The sequence below is a fragment of the Sorghum bicolor genome, chromosome 7, assembly GCF_000003195.3.
Source record: "Sorghum bicolor cultivar BTx623 chromosome 7, Sorghum_bicolor_NCBIv3, whole genome shotgun sequence".
Classification (NCBI taxonomy): Eukaryota; Viridiplantae; Streptophyta; class Magnoliopsida; order Poales; family Poaceae; genus Sorghum; species Sorghum bicolor.
The window spans coordinates 59,665,391-59,679,852 of record NC_012876.2 but is presented as its reverse complement, the minus strand read 5'-3'; the positions used below and the strand labels follow the sequence as shown (position 1 = coordinate 59,679,852).

At 42.1% G+C, this 14,462-nt stretch overlaps 1 protein-coding gene across 1 annotated transcript; it reads right to left on the bottom strand.

Annotated features, from left to right (window-relative positions):
* Positions 6,875 to 12,104, bottom strand: LOC8054816 (7-hydroxymethyl chlorophyll a reductase, chloroplastic). Its single transcript, XM_002444497.2, has 17 exons — positions 11,794 to 12,104; positions 11,614 to 11,698; positions 10,447 to 10,555; positions 10,110 to 10,194; positions 9,971 to 10,012; positions 9,712 to 9,790; positions 9,242 to 9,293; positions 9,090 to 9,152; positions 8,912 to 9,009; positions 8,671 to 8,706; positions 8,528 to 8,589; positions 8,399 to 8,426; positions 7,864 to 7,943; positions 7,720 to 7,789; positions 7,560 to 7,617; positions 7,388 to 7,452; positions 6,875 to 7,282 (listed from the first exon to the last, which is right to left on the bottom strand). The coding sequence occupies exons 1-17, from the start codon at positions 12,024 to 12,026 to the stop codon at positions 7,091 to 7,093; spliced, it is 1,437 nt and encodes a 478-aa protein (XP_002444542.1). The 5' UTR covers positions 12,027 to 12,104; the 3' UTR covers positions 6,875 to 7,090.

Sequence of the window (14,462 nt, the reverse complement as noted above, 5' to 3'; positions counted from 1 at the left end):
AATCCTTCCTTTGCCTGTCGCCGCTGCCACAACCGTGGGAGGAGACACAGGCAGTTGCAAGTTGAGGCGCACATAGTCACCATAGAGCTATCTGGCCACGTTGTCGTAGGCGCGCACGGCCTCGAGTGCACTATTGAAGGTGCTAAGCCAAAGATATGTGTGCTGTAGTTGGGCTTGCGGATCTCGGCCACCCACTTGCCCTAGGTCCATTGGCAGACACCACAGTAGGGGCACTGCTTATTGTCCAGCCCGCCCTTGCCCTTCATGCAAATATGTGTAAGTGTGTGCAACATTTACATGTGTATATGTAACATTTACATATGTGTGTAACATTTTGCCTTCCTTTACTGCTTAGTAAATGTGTGTAATGGAATTTTCAAGGCGATTGGTTCCATAGATGGAAACATTAACGTTAATGGAAACAGATCACGTGGGGAGCAGTAGGGGATCTTGATTCTCATGATTTGTTTGGTTGCAAAAGCATAATAGAAACCAATCATGGTAGCGTAATGCGATAAGACTTGCGGAGGGGCGGTATTAGCCATGAACGAACCCATATCTAATTGTGTGGTACTTGATAACGGCCCGACCTGAACCAAACACTTGTAGCCAAACTCAGCAATCTAATTACGTTCCATTTTATTGAACCAAACACCAAGGATGTACTTATGTATAAATTGTGTAACATAGCATTACACTAACAAAGATAACAATGAACCAGTACTAAAATATATTCTATCACTAGTAGAAAATTTTAACTTCTACGATGAATTGTTTCATCACTGAAGGGGCTAAATTCGTCGTCATTTCAGTTTTGTGATGAATTTGTAATAAAAATTGGGTTGTGCAAAAAACCCCATCACATTTTTATTCTATGACGAATTTAGACTGTCAGATCAGGTTGTTACATAAGTCAATGACATACAAGTCATTGCATACTCAAGTCAGTCAAACCTTCTTTTGGAAAACCAAGGTCCCTAGACAACCATCTTCACTTAGAGCTAGCTTTTCATAAATAATCTACACCAAATGACCCCTAGTGAGGTGATCTAGCACAACATATCCTCGAGCTGGATTGTGATGCTTGCTCTATTACTTCTATACCTGCCTACACGATCATGTGACTCAAACCTCTGTTACAGACAGTGTTCAACACAAAGAGACTTCTCACGGATGTAAAGTCTTCGAGATGCGACTTCCACCGCTTTTAATATTGTTAGGTGTAGATATAGATATACACGTACCTATAGTAGGTGGGCCAATATGTTTTCCATGGAGAAGCCACGTCTGATGCATTGATTCTAGCATTTCCACTTGTTTAAGGTGCTATGCGTGGGACTAACACCCCCTATTTTGAGAGGATGTTTGTTGCTGGGCGGCGCCAATGTTGGAGTCAATTATCATGGTGGGGGTTGACTAGGCGGCCGCCATGTGGTCCCAGATGCGATTGGTGGCTTCATCAAACAGCTCGGGAGGCACCTCCTGGAAGCCCTATAGGCCGAAGTTCTCTACCTTGGGCAACCGCGTCATGAAGTCCTCGAAGTCATCTAGGTTCTAGTGTAGAGGCACTATCGCCAGCTCGTGGATCATCTTCTCATGACGTTCCATCTCCATCGTGGTGGTGATAGTGGTGTCATTGACGTGGTAGCCCTACGCAAGCAGCACAATGGGCGCCATCATCACGCCACATGACAGAGGCAGTGGCGGCAGCATCTGGAACGTCGCTCGGTGGTTGTAGTTGTAGGTAGGCGAGGCCGCCACAGCCGCAGTGGTCACTGATGATGAGTTGGAAAAGGAGTCAGGTTCAACAAAGACGCATCGACAGAGTAGCTGGAGGAGTAGTACATCATCATCATAGGCATCGCCTACATGGTAGCCTTCTACTGATGTTGCTAGAGAAGTACTAGTGGTGGCAATTATGCCCACTGGCGCCATCAGTAAGGCTAGCAGTGACGGGTCATGGGACAGAATTGACACCACAACCATAGGTCCTCCTCTGCCTGTCGCCGCCGCTGCAACCACCGGAGAAGGAGGCAGTTGCTATAGGTTGAGGCACGTGTAGTCGCCATAGAGCTATCTAGCCACGTTGTGATGATAGGTGTGTGCTAATTAAGGCATCAAGCTAGAGGCGTGCGCCATTGTTGGGTTCACGGATCTCGACCACCCACTTGCCCTAGGTCCGCTAGCAGACGCCACGGTAGGGGCACTGCTAGTTGTCTAGTCTGCCCTTGTCCTTTATGCAAATGTGTTTAAGTGTGTGCAACATTTACACATGTATGTAACATTTACAAAATGTGTGAAACATTTTGCCTTCCTTTACTACTTTATAAATATGTGTAATGGAATTCTCAAGGTGTTTGGTTCCATGGATGGAAATGTTAATGGGAACAAGTCACACTGGGAGCAACAGGGGGATCTTGATTCCCATGATTTGTTTGGTTGCAAAAAAAGTAATGGAAACCAATCACGGTAGTTATTGCGTAATGCGATAAGGCTTGTCAAGGGGTGGTATCGGCCGTGAACGGGGCCGTATCTAATTGTGTGATACTCGATAATGGCTTGACCTAAACTATAAACACATGTAGCACTACCCGATACCCTCCGCAATCTAATTAAGTTACATTTTACTGAACCAAACACCAAGGATGTACTTATGTATATAACTATAGATTGTGTAACATAGCATTACACTAACAAAAATAGCAATTAACTAGTACTAAAAATATATTTTATACTAGTCACCATTAGTATAGGTTGTTACATAAGTCAAGGGTATGCAAATCATTGCACACTCAGGTCAGACAGGCCCTCTTTCGGAAAACCAAGGTCACCAAACAACCACCTTCTCCTTGAGCCAGTTTTTCATAAATAATCTACACCAAACGACCACTAGTGTCATCCACGTTGCATCCTTACGCCTATGGCACGATAGCCGCCATCATTATGTCCTATGGTGGCAGCGACATCTTGAATGACTTCTTGTGGCGGTAGATGGTGGGCGAGGCTGCCATGGTCACCGGTGATGAGCTAGAGTAGAAGTTGGACGATGATGCGTTGGCTGAGTAGCTAGAGGAGTACTACATCATCATATGCACCGATGCCATGGTGGCCTGCTGCTGCATGTACTAGTGGTGGCGGTTGTCCCCACCACCACCAGCAACAGGGCCAACCACCACAGTGTCAGGGGACAGAGACACGACACCACGACTGCCGGTCCTCGTCCTCCTCTGCTTGCTGCTGCTACCACAACCACCAGAGGAGGAGGAGGCAGGTGTAGGTTGAGGCACATGTAGTCATCGTAGAGCTGCCTGGCCATGTTGTCGTAGGCACGCACGACCTTGAGCGTGCTATCGAAGGGGCCAAGCTAGAGGCGTGCACCGCGGTTGGGCTTGTGGATCTCGGCCACACACTTGCCCTAGCTCTGTTGGCGGATGCTGCGGTAGAGGCACTACTGGTTGTCCGGTCTGCCCTTGCCCTTCATGCAATGTGTGTAAGTGTGTGTAACATTTACACGTGTATGTAACATTTACAAATGTGCGCACTATTTTGCCTTCCTTTACTACTTTGTAAATGTGTGTAATAGAATTTTAAGGATGTACTTATGTATAAATTGTGTAACAATTGACCAATACTAAAAATGTATGTTATACTCCACATCGTCAGAATAGGTTGCTAATATAAACCAAGGGCATACAAGTCATTGCAAACTCATGTTAGAGAAACGCCTTTCAAAAAACAAGAATCGACAGACAACCACCTTCTCCTAGAGCTAGCTTTTCATATATAATATATACCCTTTAATGATGTGATCTAGCACAATATATCCTCTGGATGAAATGTGGTGCCTACACTATTACTGCTATACCGCCTACGCCATCATGTGACTCAAATGTCGGTTATGGACGATGATCAACACAAAGTGAGTTCACATGGAGGGTGAGTCTTTGAGAAGTGACTTCCGCCACTTTTAATATTGTTAGGTGTAGAAATTGATATACACATAGCTATAATAGGTGGGCAATATGTTTTCCACGGAGACACCATGTGATCTGATGCATTGATTCTAGCATTTTCACTTATTTAACGTGATGTGGAACCCACATGTAGGCTATAGTGACTTCCGTACATCGATCTCATCATCAATGGTTGTGGAGAGAAAATGAAGATCTCAAGGTGATGTATCTGCATCCTATGTCATTCCCGATGATGCAACTACCGACATTCTTTCAGCGATTTATTAGGCGTTTTGGACTAGTTACGAAGCGTTGCATATTGCTGCATGTCCAATGTTTTAGGGTTGGTCATTAGATTCGGCATAAGGACTGCACTTTTTCTTCGACATTCGAAACAAGCCATTGGGAAAGAGGACCATGGAAGATCTAGATAGATTATTATATATTTTTATTTCAGATTTTTTTCATATGTAATTTGGGGATGTACTGCGCCAAGATTTAATATAAGCCCCCTTCCCTTCGCAAAAAAAGTGTTGCACACACTTAGTTCATTATAATGCATAAAATGTAATTTCAATTACAAACAAAGTGTTGCACACACTTAGTTCAACATCGAGCACACATAACAATCGTTCTAGATACCCATGGTAGTGTTAATGATGAAACTTGTTTATGAGATGAATTGCAAATGTTGATCACTCTTCTTGTTACTATGAGCTTCCTAATGATAATATCTTAATATGGAATCATGGGCATGTCATCTTAAGAGACGCCATTGCTTTTCCGCAAATGTACAAATGACTGATGATACCCTTGCATCCACCAAATATCTATAAGTTAGAATTAAGTCCTGCGAGTATGAAATGTACTCATGTTGCTGCCGTTAAGTTGTTTTGCAAGAAACGTCGTGATGTTGGATGTGAGTTCATGCTCTATTCACTGCTGCATAGTAGACCTTGGAGTGTCATGATCAGGTGGTCCGTCATGACATGTGTGGTGGAACCTGTCCATTCGGATTCAAATTTCTGACTTGACATAAGTGCTCATATTTTTCTAGATTTATTATAGGATTTAATAGCGAGTCGCTTGTGGTGACTTTTCAACTCAGTTCTTCAAAGATGCTCATAGGGGTAGGGTGTACATGCGTACGTTTATAGGGGTGAGTCATGAGTGTGTGCTCATGCAGGCCCGTAGATTAGCAGGAGCAAGGTGAGCGACTGTTCAGGGCCTCCAAAATTTAAGGGCCTCCAAATTTACAGTAAGTACTAATTAATCCTAGTTTGTTAATTGAATCAACTCACTAACATAAGGTCCAATGACCATGTCCACCAACTTGCTTGGCAAGATACTATTATGCTAGCTGCTGGGGTGCTTCTTCTAAAAATAAAAAATAAAAAAACTGCTAGGTTGCTAGTTTATTACTTGAGTACTACTTTATACCTTTTTAGCATTATAACATTTGGTTTGTTCTTAATAGTGTAAGATCCGTATAAATTTGAAGCTTTATAATAAAGTGAAAGTATGCTTTGATTTTCTCGAATTTTAGGGCCTCATCATGTATTTTGTTCAGGGGTCTCCAAATCCTAGATACGGCCCTGGCTCATGCATATGAGCGACGCATCTATATCTAGGTCTCGCAAAAAAAAGTGTCGCATACACTTAGAGCAAGTTTAATAATACAACCCACTTGGTGGCGGTAAGGTTTCTTACAGCGTTCTCCCAGTCCACCCATACAATAGTTAGTTATTCACTATTAATACATGGCCCACTTGTCTCTCTCACAAAGTTCCTTGGTTCCTGTGCCTAAGCTGGCTGTAAGCTTACAGCCCGCTTCTCCTCTCTCTCCTCTCTTCTCTCCTCCACCTCAGCATTTAGCCAGCTTATAGCCCACTATAATACTTGCTCTTAGTTCAACATCAAGCACACACAACAATGGTTCTAGATACTACATCTTGTGGTCCATGCCACCACCCACAAGCTAGTTATTATGACACTCTACTCCCAGTCAGAAGAGGGCTCAAGAGGGTGTAAAAGTAGCCATAGACCAGCATTTGCTCACCTGCAACCACATCTTAATGTAAGCAACATGAGTACGGGGTTGTCCTCCTCATGGCTTACCAAACATAATACACAAAGGAATATGCATTTGAGCTATTTAGCAAGATGAACAAGTCGGTTTGCATAAAAGCTTTTGTGCATTAAGTCCAATGCATAGGACTCATCTTAGCTACTCGAGGTTTAATATGAACAACAACATCTATAACTTGAGGGGTGAGCTTGATCTTCCACGAGTTCATCAACACGGTAAATCTACATTACAAAAGGAACAAAGAGCTTGTTCATAACAAACAACGTGACAGTTTGAAAGGATTAAGCAGCGTCTTGCAATTCTCCCATACAAGAACAAGTCCATCACCCATACAACCTCAACCTTTCCCACATTTGGCCAAGTCGTTCAAAGAATGGTCGTAAAGCACATGAGTACTAGCATCTTACTAGCTACCCCTCATCAGACACCTAAATCTATCCGATCATTACCCGGTCAAAACATAATACTCAGCTATCATGCCCATAGATAAGATGTGGAAAGTACAAGTAATGCTTAGATTAATGTAACAAAATCGGTCCTTAACCAGCTCAGACGAGTTACGTCACCCAAGACCTCGTCTCGCCATGACCCTGCACTTCGCCGAGCCTCAATCAACAGTAATAATCCTGGTCAAGTTTTTTTTCTAATTTTACCTGCATTTGATTACCAGCGTTCTCCATCCAAGCCCTGTATTAGAGCTGTTACGTGAGGCCCATCTAGATTTTCCTCCTTTTCACCTAATTAACTTGGTGATTTCTAACATTTGAGGGAGAACTTTGTGGCTTCTCTTATCTTTGTTTTATCAAGACAAATACTTTGGAACACAAAGAAATGCTCAAAAAAGGTAGCAGGAATTCACATTATCTCAGCTGGGCTCCATGCAAATGCAAACTAAAAATGGGCAAGCGCAAGATGTACAGATCAGAGCTGCTGCCGGGCAGCCTATACATTCTACTGTATACATCACCACTACGTCACATTACAGACATAATCCTGCTACATTCTTGCAATGCAAAATACAACTAACTAGTAGAGTGTGAATGGTGAGTCAGTCACTTGACTGCGTAACCATTGCCTCGATCCGTCCGTCCTTGTCGTAGGCCTCCACGATCTTCTTGGCATACCCGGGGATGTGCTGCTCGGCTCTCTGTTTTCCCCATACCCGCCTAACATGCAGGTAATTCCGAATGGTGTGATAATCCAGAGAGTAGCGTGCGAACTCCAGACCCTTGGGTCCAACCTGAAACAGCATATCGTACAATATAATCTGGTTATTTATTCGTGTTCAGTTAACAACATTACAAATCTCATGCCATCCCTCCCCTGCAGACGACCAAGAACTAACCAAGTTCAGTAGGAAGGCCAGAATGTCGCCGACAAATCTAGGAGCTGGTTTCGAAGGGTCTTTCCCTGTAGATCCATTCATTTATTTACATGAATGTAAGCCAAACAGACCATTCTTACTAGTTTTATTCCAATGCAAAGTACTATTTCATAGGCATGATTAGGGGAAGTACCCAATTTTGCCGCATCGTCAGCTTTCACTGTCTCCATAACAAATGGTTGCCTGGAGCCCTGAAACAAACAGACACACAACACCCTTGTCAATCTCCAGTACCACGCTGCATGCCTCCGAAGAATGTTGTGCCAGTTCTATTGCTGGGGATACAAGCGTACACTGCTAATTGTAGGTGTGCTCTCCAGAAGGCCATCTACCAGGCTCAGCATCTCCCGTCCACGATCGTTCCTGAAGGGATAGAGTTCCAATGATGCTCATCAGCTACTGCTTAAAATATACCTACACAATCCTACTCGCTCTACCTGACTGTAATGTACTGAGGATGCTGTGTCATGGAGACCCCAGCATATTTCGGTACTCCCATATATCCCACCACCAAATCCTGCAGAGAGTTAACCAAACAACATAGTGAATCTGAGCTGCTTCTCTGCTCCAAGAGAGCAGACTGTGAAGATATATAGCAAGATAAGAGGAAAGCAGCTGATTAGAAGTAACAGGTAAAAGAATAAAGAGCTAATCTCTCAGAACAAATGATATTCTGAACATGAGATTGAAGAGGCACCCTGGCAACTCAAGGTCAAGAGAATTAGTTCAGCTATGCTAGTGCCTAATAATAAGAGCAATGCAGTCTACATCATGCAACACATAATGACCCAGTCTAGTGTGTTTCAGTATTATTCTAGCTTTTCTAATCGATACGTGATCCAACAAATTCTATTTCTGTAGATGAGCACTAGGAGGAACAACTTCTGTCTAACAAAACCAGATGATTATCAGAAAGACAGTTTGTATTCAAAACAAGAGACCCTATTCAAATTCAAACGATGGAAACCTTACCGCCAAGCCATTTGTGTAGTCAAAGCAGCTGCAGTTGGTATAAGCGAATCATTAGCTCACCTGTGAACGGCCAATAAAAGTTTTGGAAAAGAAAATGACAACCCATTGGTATTACTGAATAGAGAATACCTATAGCATGATGGTGCAATAACATCTACCAAGTCGTTTGCTGGCAGGCAAAAATAGGGAACCTGCTTTGAATTAGACCCTGAATTAAATAGTCCACTGTGGAAGACACAAAGCTTCAGAATTATAGGCAAACAAATATTTACCTCTTCAATGTGCCCATCTAAATGCTTTAGGTGTACCTGTAAATATTCTCAGTTATACAATGCGACCATACATAAAAAATTTCTAAGGAAAAGCATGGTAATTCTGTAGATGCCATGTGTTCTGCTTCTTGAGCTGTTAATATGGAAAAGTAAACTGTATTCCTATCCTATTGATTTTCCATACATGAAACTACCAAAGTGGGGAAAAGAATGTATGCAGCTAACTATTTCAATGCCATACCTTGTAGTCTTGCATAAATTCATAATGCATAACAGTTTCTGGTTCATTGCTTGCCGCTTTCAAGAATTTATCAAGCCCTTCACGCGTACCATTGTCAACTAAAAAAAATTACAGTATTTCAGAGCTACATGACACAAATGTAAAGATTGACTGGTTTGTGAGGAGTAATGGAAATTACCACAGTTTGTGCCAAGCACATAAAGCTTTTCCAAACCAAGGTACTTTTCTACAGATCTCAAAGCTGTAGTTCAAACAATAACTTTAACAACTTTGACATTTCATAGAACATCACCAATAGAAATGGAAGAAAGGCCTGGTAAAGGAAAACACCTTGCACTTGACAGCCCACACCGCAGAAAAGAAGCCGCTTTACACCAGCTGCCTGCCAAATGGAAGAAAGGCCAGGTAAAGGAAAACTGGTCACTATAATGCTTTCACTATAGAATGTTTATTGTTATGGTTGGAGTGATGATTGGAATGGGCTTTGGAACCCACTGGAATGTGGAGTCAAACGGGGCTCCTCCAGATTGAGTAGGCTAACAGAATTACTTTTGCCCAAGCAACAAATTCAAAGGCAGTTGAACTACTTCTAATTATCTTGAACTGGGAAATGAGAACAAATATCTGGACCAAGTAACCCTAAATTAATGTCAGGACAGCTTATGTTCTCTCAGAGATCTGCTGACATGACCCATTATTACTTCTACATGTTATAAGGAGAAGGAGGCATGGCGCTGTAGCTTGCATCAAGAATAAGGGGGGGATAGGAAGAACGCATAGTGTTAAAAGGAACGATTTACCTCGACTAAGGCAAGCGTATTGAGATTTGGTGATAATGTTGGCTTCACACCTTTGGCTGCAATTACTTCATCTGGTGTCCTATAAGAGCATGGCTACCGAGATTAAATGTTACTTCCATTCTAGCAAGGGTGGACTGATAACAAAAGTTTAAGCTCAAAATAGTTGCAGAAAGTCTGGAACTGCAAATGTATACCCGTTAAAGGAGTGTTATACACAAACCATAAAGAAAAATTCTGAAATCCATCAGTTTCACAATACCTGGCCAAAACAGGCCTTGGAGCAAGCCTGTCGTCAGGATCACTGCAGAAGGGACAAAATAATTATTTGAGTCCACGTGATAATGCTTGTGCATTGCACTGAGAAAGAATGATGTGGCATTTGATTCTTGTTTGGGTGCCTTTGTACACAAACCACAGCATCAACCAGATTTGCTTTCAGCATCTCAACTGCGATTGTTGTCACTATTCCAGTCCACTGAGCTCCTGTTGCATGTAAGGCACATATATGTTACAGGGTACAGAACATAAGTTGCCAGGGTACAGATTTTTCTAACAAAGGTCTGTCAAGTATATCAAGATAGTGTAGGAAATAAGATGCAACACTCGAGGTGTATTTGGTTTCGGTTTGTTAAGACAGGCCAGTGAGCAAGACTGTGGTATATTGCATATGTGTGCTTAGAGGGATGCAGGTGGCTGTTGAGGGATAACAGGAACTTGTAAAAGATAAGTTAGTACCTTGAACAGGTTCGGTCTTCCTGGCATACAAGAGTTGGTCATAGACTCCAAAGTACATTTCATCCATGCCTTCCTTCCGGCCTCTCCCGTGGACTTGTGGCTCAAGATCCTAAATATAGTGAGGAGAGTATTGGTATCTGTAAATTTGTGTCAATTTTTTTTTAGGGAAAAGGGGAGTTCCCCGCTTTATTTTACTGAAACAAAGCGTACAATTTGTGTTGAGCATTACTACTCCCTCTGTTCCAAATTATAGTTCACTTTAGCTTTATTCTTTTTCTTTTGAAAGATCAGGAGGGGGTTTTGGCCCCTACTGTTTAATATATTTAAACTCCCTATTAAATATATATAGTGAAGAGAGGTATTACAGGGGGGGACACAGGGAACAAAGAATGAGAGAAAGAAAATGAGGGAGGAGAGAACAAAGGAGCAGGGAACAACACTTAAGCTAAGCTGTCACTCCATATCTGAATGTGCGGGTAATATTTCTTCTTTGCTCGACACAGTAAAGCGTCGAACTCAAATTTGAAGAGTCTTCTGCAGCTTTATAAGGTTGCTGGAGTGCTCTTGAAGATGAAATTGTTTTTGCTCATCCAGATCCCCCAACATAGCAGTATGATGATCTCCAAGAAAAAAGGTTGTCTGATCTAAGCTCTGAGTTGCTCAAGGTTGGAGAAAGGGTCTGAATTGAGATTTATTCTAAGCTGAAAAGACTCCCAGCATGCCAGGGCAAAGGGGCAACTTAGAAGGGGGTGTTCACTGTTCAGTTGATTCCTCTACCTGTCCATCACAAAGCACACAGCTGTAGTGCTCCAGCTCCATGTTTTTGGCCCCTACTTTAGCTTTATTCTAAATCAAAATTCTTTTGACTTTGACTTGACCTAAGTTGTTGTAAAAATATATACATATTGTCATCTACAAGTACAAGTTCAAATAAATGCACTATTAAGACATATTTCACGGAGAATTTAATGAAATTATTTTGATATTGCAGATGTTTTCTATGAACTTGGTCAAAGTCAGAAAAGGTAAACTATAATTCTGGACAGAGGGAGTAATTGCATGCGTGCAGTCCATTGCTTATTAAACGATTAGCAGAGATATTTATTTCCATTTAGCAAACTGTTTGAGCTGTTCTAGGTAGGTGATGTGAATATGAAGGGAGGTGACCTCGACACGGGACATGCCTTCTCCCAGGAAGGCGCAGGCAGTCTTGACATGCGCAACATAGTATGTGTCGCAGAGCCCACAATGGCTTGGGTCGCCATAAAAGCAGAAATATGAACAGAGGTAAGCATCGCATCACATAATCACACCAACAAACAAAGGAATGCACAGCACAGCACATACCTGCAGTGGTCCTTGGCAGGGTAGACGGCGCCAGGAGGGATGGGCTTGGATTTCTGCCTCCAATCCTCCCTGAGCGCCTTGGCCCTGACCTTGAGCGTTCTCTTGGACTTGGAGGACGAGGAGAAGGCGAGGGAGGATCGGCGGGATCCGGGAGACGAGGAAGAGGACGAGGGCGAGGGCGAGGGCGAGGAGGCGTGCAAGTGCAAGCAAAGGGAGAGGCAGGCGGAGGCCATGGTGGCGGAGCTCGTCTCACCTCACCGGTGGCGGTGATAAGACGGAGGACTGGAGGAAGAAAAAAATCGAGTGGAGATGGAGGAGCCGTGCCTTGGGCCTTTAAGACAAACCAATGCTACTGGGCCACCGCATAAATTTCGGCCCATCTCCACTCTTTGAGGAAAGTTTGGAGCCTTGGAGGACCCTTTGCCTTGCAAAATGAAAAATGGCTTGTTGTGAGAGAAAAACACTATATGATGGCTAGCAGATTCGGCTGGTAAGCTCAAGCAAACAGGCTGATTTCAACGAAAATGCATATGCCACGAGCTCCATCCGTGCATGTTAGTATGCTGCAATTCAAGCAGAGGATTGTGGGGAGGGAGCAACCTTATATATGCAAACTCAATCTCATCCGTGATGTGAAGCCACAACTCTACACCAAGACTGAAGAACAAAAACATTCCCAGACAAAGCTACATTTTCATTCTGTTCATTAATCAAATCCAGAAAATACAAAGAGAAATGTGTCCATCCCATCTCATCCTCCAGGCATTTTAAAAAATATATATTGCACTAAGTTAGCTACCTAAAACCTTAGTTAAACAACTCAACATTCCAGATGAATATACACTCTCCATTCCAAATTATAAGACATTTTAGCTTTCCTAGATACATTGATTTTCTTACATAGCTAGATATAGTGTAATCTAAGTTCATAGTAAAAACTATTTATAGAAAAGCTAAAGTGCATATCTTATAATTTATAATGGGGAGTACTTCCTATCCTGAATCACTTTCTGTATAGTAAAGCATCTCCAACAGTTTGCTAAAATTTATTTGCCATATTTTGAATTTTGGCAACTTGGTAAAAGATTTGGCAAGTAAAAAAAATGACTATCTCCAATAGTTTGCCATTTAGACTTGCCAAATTAAAAGAAAAGAAGGCCCACACCCCAACTACCAACACCCATCTATCTGTGGCCCGTGCCTGACGTCTAGACGTCGCCTCCGTGCGGCAGCAGATTTTATTTAGCTTTCGAACACTTTAGACACTCTTTCACCTTGTTCAGTTCGCAAATTTTTTTGGATTTTGACACTGTAGCACTTTCGTTTTTATTTGACAAACATTGTCCAATTATAGAGTAACTGGACTTAAAAGATTCGTCTCGCGATTTACATATGAACTGTGCAATTAGTTTTTGTTTTCATGTATATTTAATGCATCATACATGTGCCGTAAAATTCGATATGATGGAGAATCTTGAAAATTTTTGCAACTAAGGCCCTGTTTAGTTCCCTACCCAAAAAAATTTCATCCATCCCATCGAATCTTTGGACACATGCATGAAACATTAAATATAGATAAAAAAAATAAACTAATTATACAATTTAGTTGAAAATCACGAGATAAATCTTTTAAGCCTAGTTACATGATTAGCCTTAAGTGCTACAGTAACCCACATGTGCTAATGACAGATTATTTATGCTTAATAGATTTGTCTTGCAGTTTTCTGACAGGCTATGTAATTTGTTTTTTTATTAGTTTCTAAAAACCCCTCCCGACATCCTTCCGACATATCCGATATGACATCCAAAAAATTTTCATCTACAATCTAAGGACCTGTTTAGATCGGGATGAAAATTTTTTGTGTGTCACATCGAATGTGTCGGAAGGATGTCAGGAGGGGTTTTTAGAAACTAATAAAAAAACAAATTACATAGCTCGTCAGAAAACCGCAAGACAAATTTATTAAGCATAATTAATCTGTCATTAGCATATGTGGGTTACTGTAGCACTTAAGGCTAATCATAGAGTAACTAGGCTTAAAAGATTCGTCTCGCGATTCTCAACTAAACTGTGTAATTAGTTTATTTTTTTATCTATATTTAATGTTCTATGTATGTGTCAAAAATTCGATGGGATGGATGAAAAATTTTTAAGTGGGAAAGTAAACAGGGCCTAAACAAGACAGCAACACGCCAGCACCTCAGCAGCAGCACGGCAGCAGCAGCACGCAGCTCAGCAGCAGCACGCCAGCAGCTCAGCAGCAGCAGGGCAGCAGCAAGCACGGCAGCAGCTCAGCTTGCAGCAGCAGCTCGCAGCAACGAACGGCGCCGGGACGAGATACGCGTAGAGTCCGCGCGTGTAGAAGTGCGCGCGGACGAGTAGGATAGCAAGTCTAGGTTTTTGGCAAACATGTTTAGCAAACTGTTGGAGAGAATTTTTATTATTGATTTGCCAAAATTTATGAGATAGTAAGTGTTTTAGCAAACTGTTGGAGATGCTCACCCGCTGCATCACTGACTTCACACAACCCAAAATTCTAGGATAGTGGTAGAACAGGGAAGAGCTCGCCCGCTTACACCTGTTTGGTTGCGAGCGATTTTTTTAATTCATATCACATCTTTGGACATATATGAAATACAAAAAATATATTATTTACAAAACTAAAAAC